This window comes from Sardina pilchardus, chromosome 16 (genome assembly GCF_963854185.1).
Source record: "Sardina pilchardus chromosome 16, fSarPil1.1, whole genome shotgun sequence".
Lineage (NCBI taxonomy): Eukaryota > Metazoa > Chordata > Actinopteri > Clupeiformes > Clupeidae > Sardina > Sardina pilchardus.
The window spans coordinates 32,429,137-32,441,636 of NC_085009.1; the positions used below are offsets into that span (position 1 = coordinate 32,429,137).

Consider the following 12,500-nt stretch of genomic DNA (forward strand, 5'->3'; position numbering starts at 1 on the left):
TTCCCTCTCTCTCTGTGTGAGTGTGTGAGTGTGTGTGAGTGTGTGTGTGTGTGTGTGTGTGTTTGAGGGTATCTGCACATTTTAAGTAAAAAATGTAATGACTTTTAAGTCCTTTTAATAATAATCCAATCGCAGAAATAGTCATTGTCGTTGGATAGGCAAATAAATGTAGTGGAGTATGTCTTGAAATAAAAAAACAGACAACACACATTCTATTACTTCTTAATAATAGATAGATAGATAGATAGATACTTTATTGATCCCCAAGGGGAAATTCCAGAATTCAATAATGTCCGAGATCTAATTCAAATTCAGAGCGCACCTGAAGAATTGCCCATTTGCAGCAGCAGGCCACACTCTGCACATCTCTGCCAGAAACATTCTGCTCTTTGACAAATGGTGCTGATTGACACAAAGACCTCCCCCTCATCACCGCACATGATGATCTTTATTTCATCTTCATCAAATGAGCACTTACGCTTATTTTTTAATCATCGCCTCACATGATGATCTTTATTTTATCTTCATCAAATGAGCTTATTTTTTATCACCTCCGTCAAGGAGGTTCTGTTTTCATCAGAGTTTGTGGGTTTGTTTGTTGGTAGGTTTGTTTGTCTGTCTGTCTGTTAAGATAACTCAAAAAGTCATGGACGGATTTCGCTGAAATGACCCAAGGAAGAAACGACTCCATCTTGGGAGTGATCCGTATCACCGTCTGGATGCGGTTATGTGTGTGTGCTCGGCGGAGGTCTGCGCTCTCTCTCTCTCTCTCTCTCTCTCTCTCTCTCTCTCTCTCTCTCTCTCTCTCTCTCTCTCTCTCTCTCTCTCTCTCTCTCTCTCTCTCTCTCTCTCTCTCTCTCTCTCTCTCTCTCTCTCTCTCTCTCTCTCTCTCTCTCTCTCTCTCTCTCTCTCTCTCTCTCTCTCTCTCTCTCTCTCTCTCTCTCCATGGATTAAAGTGAAAAAAAAATCATTTGACTGAAATTTTTTTGTCCAAAAAAAAAAATTTAAAAATTGACACACGCAAGTGATACAAATCAAAGGGCCTTAGCGTAGACCTACGTAAAATAGGGCCATACAGACTAATTGTACCCTCTGTTTATAAGTAACACATTTTAAAGTAGGCCTAGCTATTCAATACTGCAGACTGTTGCTTATTAAGAGTGCTCCCAGGGCCGGCCATAGCCCAATTTTCTCCCAATTGGGGAGATTAGGGCCAGCATTATGCCTAAAATACATGTATGTCTCCAAAACATTCCTCATCTGTTATCAGACATGCATGAAAACAATTAAAAACTCACAGCCATAGGTTATTTACCGTCAGATAAGCCTCTGTTATTGAAGATTTGGAATAATTGATTTTGAAATGTAATATGCTAAAGAATTCTGAAGTTTTCTGATGTCAGGATATAATTTGGTGTAACTTTACTTAGTGTGATTAGGCCCTAGGTGACATGTTGTTTAATTAGGTGCATGTTACTTTAAGAGGTTTTAGTTTTTGGGTAAGAACGTGATGCACGGCATGAATGTTCCATATGGTTTTTCTGACCATGTTGGTCGTGTCAATTATATGAGTAGCCTATGAACTGTGCTGTTTGTTACAATAAACATTCAAGAACATTAACTGGAAGACGAGACGTTTTTGTAATAGTAATAGGACTCCTATAAATTTCGTTTCGTTAATTGGAAACGGACCTACGACTTTCTCTTTGAAGAAGACAAGTTAGGCAAACTTTAGGCTATAGACATGGCCTAAGCTACTGGATCCTTTTGAATTGTATAATTTAACCTTGTTGGCTTATTATAATTATTTTTAGAGAAATTAGCAGTTAAACCAAACAGTAGGATAGCCTATAAGTGGCGTGGCGCAGACACACACTTTCCCGTAGTCTGTCTCTGCGTTTCGGGCGCACCCGACTCTATTAATATTAATAATGACCGAAAGTAGGCTATAGCCATGTTCTTTTTGACAATTCATCTTTAAGCTCCCCAACACTGCCGACCTCTAAGTAGGCCTAGCCTAATTTGATGACATCGGGGAACTACACAGCAAGTGCGGACAAGAAGTCATCGCAAACAACGCAGACCTTTGCGCAGCTAGTGCGTGGATGTCTGTCCTGATGCTATTCTATAGCCTACAATTACAACTGGCGAAACAACTGTTTATTTTAATTTTATGAAGAACAATTAGCCCAAATCATAGACTAATTAAACTGAAAAAACAACAGCTTTCCTGAACTTCTGCATAGTTTGTTTAACCTACAAAAGCCTAATAGGCTGCGGCTCCAATATAGGCTATAAATCAGGACTGTTCTTTCATCTGTTTCAATAGGCCTTTCTTTCGTTTATTAGGCTATTGTATCATTATGATTATGATGATGATGATGATTATTATTATTAGTAGTAGTAGTAATAGTAGTAGCAGCCTAATAGTGGTAGTAGTAGCCTAATGTTCATCAACGCAGGTGCACCAACGCACTTGTTTAATTATTTATTTATTTTGCGCATTGACACCTAGCGCCTCCGGTTGACGGAAATCCGTCGTAGCGACGGAAAAACTTTAATCCATGTCTCTCTCTCTCTCTCTCTCTCTCTCTCTCTCTCTCTCTCTCTCTCTCTCTCTCTCTCTCTCTCTCTCTCTCTCTCTCTCTCTCTCTCTCTCTCTCTCTCTCTGCGGAGGTCTGCGCTCTCTGAGTGCTTTTCTAGTTTTTTAAACTCTCAATTCAGCGCAAGTTGCCTATTGCCATCATTTTGTCCATTTCAAATCACTCTTTAAAGATGCACCATCCTGCAGGGACCCTGGTGTGTGTGTTTGTGTGTGTTCAACCTACACACTCCGTACTTCCCTTCTCTCTCTCTCTCTCTCTCTCTCTATGTGTGTGTGCATGTGTGTGTATTTTCTTTGAGTGTGTTTTCCTCTAAAACTGGCTGCTATGTTGTACCTGGAAGACGGCTCCTTGGCTCACAAGCAAAAATAGCTACACGTGGGGTGTGTCCACTTGAGTACAGTATGTGCCTGCGTGCAAATATTGTCATTAATGTGTTCGCTTGGTCCATGTCTATGTCTGGTCCTTTAAGCCTTTAATGTTCTTTGAATGCCTGCAGCACACCAAATTTCCTTTTTTAAAGGATAAATAAAGTAAACTTGAACTTGACGACACAGACATACATACACAGACACACACACACACACACGTGACGACACACACATACATACACAGGCACACACACAGGCACAGACACACACGTGACGACATGCTCTGTGAATGGGACACGGACAGAGTGACATCACCTAACAGACCCAGCCAATCAGCACGCTGCGTCAGGAGCTCCGAAGGGAGGCTGCGATTTGGATTAATTTGGAAACATTTCTCTCTCTCATACACACACACACCATCACAAATGTGCACTCTCACACACACACACACACACACACACACACACCATCACAAATGTGCACTCACACACACACACACACACACCATCACAAATGTGCACTCACACACACACACACACACCATCACAAATGTGCACTCACACACACTGCCCTCTGCCCAGAAGCTCTGTGCCATCTGTTGCTGGTCAGCTGGGGGGACTCATTCAGCTTAGAAAGGAGCTGAGCACACACACACACACACACACACACACACACACACACACACACACACACACACACACACACACACACATACTGACACACACACACACACACACACACACACACACTCTGCACCCAAACATACCATCTCTGAAGGAAATAAAGTAAAAAAAAGATCAAACAGAAACTGGCACAATGACGAGTAGCAGATGAAACACGGAGGTGGACAGGAGGAGAGAGAGAGAGAGATAAAGACAGACAGACAGAGAGAGAGGGAGGGAGGGAGAGGGAGAGAGAGAGTGAAAGAGAGAGAGTGGGAGATAGATATAAAGAGAGAGTGCTGAAAGACTTAAAATCAGCAAACAGCTGACTGACTGTATGCTGAGCACAGCTGTCAGATCATCATCATACTGTTCACATATTAACACTGGTCCTCAGACCCGGCTCCAGGGGGGGGCAAAAGGGGGCGGTGCACCCTCAAACAAAAAAGGTGCCCCCTCAGTTTTACTTGGCCTTATCCTAATTGTAGCCTTTTACGATTGATAGTGCCCCCCTGAAAATCTCAAATGCCCCCTTTATCACTGCTCTCTGCAGCCGGGTCTGCTGGTCCTTGTGGTCCATCTAGCACACTGTTCTTTCAAATGTCAATTAAATCGCCAAACATCTCAGCATTTATTTATTAATTGCTAACATATTGGGAAAACATAGCCTATCCTGCTTTATCTACAGCCAGGATGAATTAGCTAGACCTTGGCTAGCTTGCTCAAATAACCATTGACAACGTATTTCGTTAAAGCATGTAGGCTAGGCCTATATCATACCCACCCTAAGGTTTAAGAAACATAACAACGTTGTCCAATTTTAGTTTAATGCATTTTTCTGAATTGGAGAGGTCTCCTTATGAGGGTAGGCTCTGCATTTTAAATGGCTAATCGCTAGTCGCGATTAGCATCGTTGGTTTAAACTTTGCAGAGCTGTTTTGTTGTTATCACAAAAATACTGATTGTAACTGCTGTTAGGAAGACAGTTTGGAACCTGGCAGACTTGAGGCAGTGAAAGGTATAATGCACAGTCCAAGCGGAATGAGTGGAGAGTTGATATTGTGATGAGGCAAGAATTACTCTGTTAGGAAATGTTTATTACCAGATGAATATGAGGAATGACATTACATGGAAGTGGCCTGTTTAAGATCCCCGTGGCTATATCCCGGGTGGCATCCCGTAACATAAACCCCTTATCCCACAACACATCAGCTGACTAGTCTAGTAGGCCTACACCTATATAATGCGTAACCGTCAACTATCTTATGACAACAGGCTGCTTAACCATCTTAGCCGTAGGCTACATTTCCCCCTTGCATGAACGTAACACAAGCATATCCGAGCCGCGCTACAATATTGTGTCACATCGAGCTAGCAAGTCTAGCTAGCCACAAACAACAGTGCATACCAGACTGTATAGAACAGGTGCATACTGCATAGGCTACTAATGACACTTTTTTACGGTCAGTGAATAGCACCGAGTGAAAATCAATGTTTGCTTTATATCTAGTGACAGTGGTGATGTCGTCAGTTTGGATAAGTAGAGTAAACTTAGTCAGAAGATCTAGAAATATCAAACGGAGGAGCAGAGAACTTGACAGAGAGCTGCACCGCTGTTTTGAGAATGACAGTAGTGTCACGAGACTTCGAGTTCGACGCCTATGTTGTTGTACGTCACTGTTCAACTTCACACCCAGTTCTTACATGTTTACGCCTACACCGAGGCGGCTTTGGAATATCGCGCCTCTTGTCCTCACTGACCTAGCCGCGGATGAGGCGGCGTTCAGTCAGTTAACGGCTAGTGTGTGTGTGTGTGTGTGTGTGTCAGTGTGTGTGTGTGTGTGTGTGTCAGTGTGTGTGTGTGTGTATATCAGAGTGAGTGTGTGTGTGTGTGTGTGTGTGTGTATCAGAGTGAGTGTGTGTGTGTGTGTGTGTGTGCATGTGTCTCACCGTTCTTGGCCACCTCGGCGATGACGTTGGCCACTTTGGGGGTGCAGGGGGACGGAGCGCTGAGCAGAGCAGGCAGCTGAGACAGCACCCCCATCTCCTGCAGCTTCTCACTGGCCTCCATATCTACACACACACACACACACACACACACATTATCAATCAGCACTATTATCCACATCACCTCACCATCATCCAGTCTGAAACTGAGCTCAGAGATGCCCAAGTGGCCAAACTGCCCTTCTGTTCATGTCTCCATCTCTCTCTCTTCTCCTCCACCTCCTGTTCTAAGCTCAGAGCTGTTCTCTCCTCCTCCTCCCTTCTGTTCTAAGCTCAGAGCTGTTCTCTCCTCCACCTCCCTCTCATGTCTCCATCTCTCTCTCTTCTCCTCCACCTCCCTCTCTTCTCCTCCACCTCCTCTCATCTCTCCATCTCTCTCTTCTCCACCTCCCTCTCATGTCTCCATCTCTCTCTCTTCTCCTCCACCTCCCTCTCATGTCTCCATCTCTCTCTTCTCCTCCACCTCCCTCTCATGTCTCCATCTCTCTCTTCTCCTCCACCTCCCTCTCATCTCTCCATCTCTCTCTCTTCTCCTCCCTCTCATCTCTCCATCTCTCTCTCTTCTCCTCCACCTCCCTCTCATGTCTCCATCTCTCTCTCTTCTCCTCCCTCTCATGTCTCCATCTCTCTCTCTTCTCCTCCCTCTCATGTCTCCATCTCTCTCTTCTCCTCCCTCTCATGTCTCCATCTCTCTCTTCTCCTCCACCTCCCTCTCATCACTCCATCTCTCTCTCTTCTCCTCCACCTCCCTCTCATGTCTCCATCTCTCTCTTCTCCACCTCCCTCTCATCTCTCCATCTCTCTCTCCTCCTCCACCTCCCTCTCATGTCTCCATCTCTCTATCTCTCTTCTCCTCCCTCTCATCTCTCCATCTCTCTCTTCTCCTCCACCTCCCTCTCATCTCTCCATCTCTCTCTTCTCCACCTCCCTCTCATGTCTCCATCTCTCTCTTCTCCTCCTCCACCTCCCTCTCATGTCTCCATCTCTCTCTTCTCCTCCACCTCCTCTCATCTCTCCATCTCTCTCTCTTCTCCTCCCTCTCATGTCTCCATCTCTCTCTTCTCCTCCCTCTCATGTCTCCATCTCTCTCTCTTCTCCTCCTCCTCCCTCTCATGTCTCCATCTCTCTCTTCTCCTCCACCTCCCTCTCATCACTCCATCTCTCTCTCTTCTCATCCACCTCCCTCTCATCTCTCCATCTCTCTCTCTTCTCCTCCCTCTCATCTCTCCATCTCTCTCTCTTCTCCTCCACCTCCCTCTCATCTCTCCATCTCTCTCTTCTCCTCCACCTCCCTCTCATCTCTCCATCTCTCTCTCTTCTCCTCCACCTCCCTCTCATGTCTCCATCTCTCTCTCTCTCTTCTCCACTTCCCTCTCATGTCTCCATCTCTCTCTCTTCTCCTCCACCTCCCTCTCATCTCTCCATCTCTCTCTCTTCTCCTCCACCTCCCTCTCATGTCTCCATCTCTCTCTCTTCTCCTCCACCTCCCTCTCATGTCTCCATCTCTCTCTCTTCTCCTCCACCTCCCTGTCATCACTCCATCTCTCTCTCTTCTCCTCCACCTCCCTCTCATCTCTCCATCTCTCTCTCTTCTCCTCCACCTCCCTGTCATCACTCCATCTCTCTCTCTTCTCCTCCACCTCCCTCTCATGTCTCCATCTCTCTCTTCTCCACCTCCCTCTCATGTCTCCATCTCTCTCTCTTCTCCTCCACCTCCCTCTCATCTCTCCATCTCTCTCTCTTCTCCTCCACCTCCCTGTCATCACTCCATCTCTCTCTCTTCTCCTCCACCTCCCTCTCATGTCTCCATCTCTCTCTTCTCCACCTCCCTCTCATGTCTCCATCTCTCTCTCTTCTCCTCCACCTCCCTCTCATCTCTCCATCTCTCTCTCTCTTCTCCTCCACCTCCCTGTCATCACTCCATCTCTCTCTCTTCTCCTCCACCTCCCTCTCATGTCTCCATCTCTCTCTTCTCCACCTCCCTCTCATGTCTCCATCTCTCTCTCTTCTCCTCCTTGATGACCCCCCGCCGTCTCTCTGTTCCTGCGTGCTTAGTCAGGCAGTGTAAGCAGTGTGTGTGTGTGTGTGTGTGTGTGTGTGTGTGTGTTCAGGCGGCGTGAGGGTCGGGGCCTACCGCTCCCTACTGACCCCTGGACTGTGCTAATGGGACTCGAACACACACACACACACACACCCTCGGCAGCACTCATCTCACACACACACATGCCTGCCCTCAGCATTCAAGCTGATGATGGTGTGTCTAATCTCACACACACACACACACACACACACACACACACACACACACACACACACACACACACACTCACACTCACACTCACACTCACACTCACACTCACACTCACACTCACACTCACACTCACACTCACACTCACACTCACACTCACACTCATAAATGCTTTCTGCTGGCGTGTCCTTTAGGGGGAATATGACATGATGGGAGTTCATCATGAGCCAGCAGCTCAGCACACACACACACACACACACACACACTAGAGCTGAGGCCCAGACAGACATTGGTCCATTACTTCATTCATTCATGTGGACTCTCTCTAGGGCACATTCATTAACTCATTAGAGGTGTTGGGACATCCCTTTCTAAGAGTGTGAGTGTGTGTGTGTGTGCACTCACTGTTGTCGGCCAGTTGTGTGTGTGTGTGTGTGTGTGTGTGTGTGTGTGCTCACTGTTGTCGGCCAGGTGTGTGTGTGTGTGTGCGTGTACTCACAGTTGTCGGCCAGTTGTGTGTGTGTGTGTGTGTGTGTGTGTGTGTGTGTGTGTGTGTGTTCACTGTTGTCGGCCAGGTGTGTGTGTGTGTGTGTGTGTGTGCTCACTGTTGTCGGCCAGGTGTGTGTGTGTGTGTGTGTGTGTGTGTGTGTGTGTGTGTGTGTGTGTGTGTGTGCGCGTGTGTGTGTGTGTGTGCTCACTGTTGTCGGCCAGGGGTGTGTGTGTGTGTGTGCGTGTACTCACAGTTGTCGGCCAGTTGTGTGTGTGTGTGTGTGTGTGTGTGTGTGTGTGTGTGTGTGTGTGTGTGTGTGTGTGTGTGTGTGCGCTCACTGTTGTCGGCCAGGTGTGTGTGTGTGTGTGTGTGTGTGTGTGAGCGTTCACTGTTGTCGGCCAGGTGTGTGTGTGTGTGTGTGTGTGTGTGTGTGCGCGCTCACTGTTGTCGGCCAGGTGTGTGTGTGTGTGTGTGTGTGTGTGTGTGTGTGTGAGCTCACTGTTGTCGGCCAGGGCCTTGAGCAGGCAGTCCAGACATCCCTCCAGTGCATCCGCTGAGCTGCTCGTGGACGAGAGCTTCAGAGTCTTCAGCGCTTCACTCAGGTTATCTGCTGCAAACACAAACACAAACAAATAAACAAACAAACAAACAAACAACACACACAAACTACATTCTACAAACAAATCTACATTAGCGCATTCACTTTCATGTCCTGATCATGAATTCACTTGCCGACGCATCCAAGAAGACACAGGAGATCTACTGTCTAGTCCTCTGGACACGGGTAACCGTAACCGCCTGATCAGGTGTTGCCCTGGACACAGGTAACTGTAACCGCCTGATCAGGTGTTGCCCCTGGACACAGGTAACTGTAACCGCCTGAACGTAACCGCCTGATCAGGTGTTGCCCCTGGACACAGGTAACCATAACCGCCTGATCAGGTGTTGCCCCTGGACACGGGTAACCATAACCGTAACCGCCTGATCAGGTGTTGCCCCTGGACACAGGTAACCGTAACTGCCTTAACGTAACCGCCTGATCAGGTGTTGCCCTGGACACAGGTAACCGTAACCGCCTGATCAGGCGGGTAAACTGCTGTCTGAGAAGAACTGGCGCCGGTTGCACAAAACACCTGAAGTTTTTTCCCTTGAGTCTGTCCCTTAAGGCTTAAATCCCCTAAGGGCTGTATCTAAGGGTACTGCACAGAATACCTTAGTTAAGGAAAAACATTAAGGGATGCAGAACTCTACTCTGGTCCATCAGAACCCTTCTCTGGTCCATCAGAACCCTTCTCTGGTCCATCAGAACCCTTCTCTGGTCCATCAGAACTCTTCTCTTCTCGAGTCCAAAAGGGGCTTTAATATGGGCTGGTTTTATTGTTACTTTGTTTCTTTTTGACTGAAAAAAAGGAACATTTTTTAAAAAGTAAAAAAGTATTAGGCCCTCTCTCTCTCTCTCCCTCCATCTCTCTTTCTCTGGGCATAGACTGGTCCATTGTGTACTAATGCCAACCTGGCGCCCCAGAGCACATATCTACTGACTAATGCCAACCTGGCGATCCACATATCTACTGACTAATGCCAACCTGGCGCCCCAGAGCACATATCTACTGACTAATGCCAACCTGGCGCCCCAGAGCACATATCTACTGACTAATGCCAACCTGGCGATCAGCATATCTACTGACTAATGCCAACCTGGCGCCCCAGAGCAGCTACTGACTAATGCCAACCTGGCGCCCCAGAGCACATATCTACTGACTAATGCCAACCTGGCGCCCCAGAGCACATATCTACTGACTAATGCCAACCTGGCGACCCAGAGCACATATCTACTGACTAATGCCAACCTGGCGCCCCAGAGCACATATCTACTGACTAATGCCAACCTGGCGCCCCAGAGCACATATCTACTGACTAATGCCAACCTGGCGATCCAGAGCAGCTACTGACTAATGCCAACCTGGCGCCCCAGAGCACATATCTACTGACTAATGCCAACCTGGCGCCCCAGAGCACATATCTACTGACTAATGCCAACCTGGCGCCCCAGAGCACATATCTACTGACTAATGCCAACCTGGCGATCAGCATATCTACTGACTAATGCCAACCTGGCGCCCCAGAGCAGCTACTGACTAATGCCAACCTGGCGCCCCAGAGCACATATCTACTGACTAATGCCAACCTGGCGACCCAGAGCACATATCTACTGACTAATGCCAACCTGGCGCCCCAGAGCACATATCTACTGACTAATGCCAACCTGGCGCCCCAGAGCACATATCTACTGACTAATGCCAACCTGGCGATCCAGAGCAGCTACTGACTAATGCCAACCTGGCGCCCCAGAGCACATATCTACTGACTAATGCCAACCTGGCGCCCCAGAGCACATATCTACTGACTAATGCCAACCTGGCGATCCAGAGCAGCTACTGACTAATGCCAACCTGGCGCCCCAGAGCACATATCTACTGACTAATGCCAACCTGGCGCCCCAGAGCACATATCTACTGACTAATGCCAACCTGGCGCCCCAGAGCACATATCTACTGACTAATGCCAACCTGGCGATCCACATATCTACTGACTAATGCCAACCTGGCGACCCACATATCTACTGACTAATGCCAACCTGGCGATCAGCATATCTACTGACTAATGCCAACCTGGCGACCCAGAGCACATATCTACTGACTAATGCCAACCTGGCGACCCAGAGCACATATCTACTGACTAATGCCAACCTGGCGCCCCAGAGCACATATCTACTGACTAATGCCAACCTGGCGCCCCAGAGCACATATCTACTGACTAATGCCAACCTGGCGATCCACATATCTACTGACTAATGCCAACCTGGCGACCCACATATCTACTGACTAATGCCAACCTGGCGATCAGCATATCTACTGACTAATGCCAACCTGGCGACCCAGAGCACATATCTACTGACTAATGCCAACCTGGCGACCCAGAGCACATATCTACTGACTAATGCCAACCTGGCGCCCCAGAGCAGCTACTGACTAATGCCAACCTGGCGCCCCAGAGCACATATCTACTGACTAATGCCAACCTGGCGACCCAGAGCACATATCTACTGACTAATGCCAACCTGGCGACCCAGAGCACATATCTACTGACTAATGCCAACCTGGCGCCCCAGAGCACATATCTATTGACTAATGCCAACCTGGCGACTCAGAGCACATATCTACTGACTAATGCCAACCTGGCGCCCCAGAGCACATATCTACTGACTAATGCCAACCTGGCGACCCTGATGCAGAACAGCCACACACAGAAAAAACATAATAAACACAGGCACACACTATATACTCAAAAACATAATATCCCCCTCATCCCTAAACACAGGCACACACTATATACTCAAAAACATAATATCCCCCTCATCCCTAAACACAGGCACACACTATATACTCAAAAACATAATATCCCCCTCATCCCTAAACACAGGCACACACTATATACTCAAAAACATAATATCCCCCTCATCCCTAAACACAGGCACACACTTTATACTCAAAAACATAATATCCCCCTCATCCCTAAACACAGGCACACACTATATACTCAAAAACATAATATCCCCCTCATCCCTAAACACAGGCACACACACTCAAACACATAATATCCCCACTCATCCCTAAACACAGGCACACAGATATACTCAAAAACATAATATTCCCCTCATCCCTAAACACAGGCACACACTATATACTCAAAAACATAATATCCCCCTCATCCCTAAACACACACACAGATATACTCAAAAACATAATATCCCCCTCATCCCTAAACACAGGCACACAGATATACTCAAAAACATAATATTCCCCTCATCCCTAAACACAGGCACACACTATATACTCAAAAACATAATACCCCCCTCATCCCTAAACACACACACAGATATACTCAAAAACATAATATCCTCCCTCATCCCTAAACACAGGCACACACAGATAACATAATATTCCCCTTCGTCCCTAAAGACAGGCACGCACAGATACTCAGGAACAGAACAGGAGCAGAATGACATAATAGCAGCCTAAGATGTGGAAAACAGAGAAGAGAAAGCTAACTTGATTG

General features: G+C 47.1%; 1 protein-coding gene across 6 annotated transcripts in view; it reads right to left on the reverse strand.

The window, feature by feature from the left end:
* Positions 1–12,500, reverse strand: part of rap1gds1 (RAP1, GTP-GDP dissociation stimulator 1) — a 46,866-nt gene that overhangs the window by 31,521 nt on the left and 2,845 nt on the right. For 5 of the 6 annotated variants that reach the window (XR_009935082.1, XR_009935081.1, XM_062516393.1 and 2 more), the window contains exons 2-3: positions 8,881–8,991; positions 5,587–5,709 (exon numbers count right to left, since the gene is read on the reverse strand). Coding sequence is in view for 4 of the 6 variants with exons in the window: in XM_062516393.1 (XP_062372377.1) it covers positions 5,587–5,709; positions 8,881–8,991 (234 nt within the window). In the remaining 2 variants the exon portion in view is untranslated. The remainder of the gene's footprint in view (positions 1–5,586; positions 5,710–8,880; positions 8,992–12,500) is intronic. The other variant, XM_062516392.1, reaches the window with a different exon arrangement.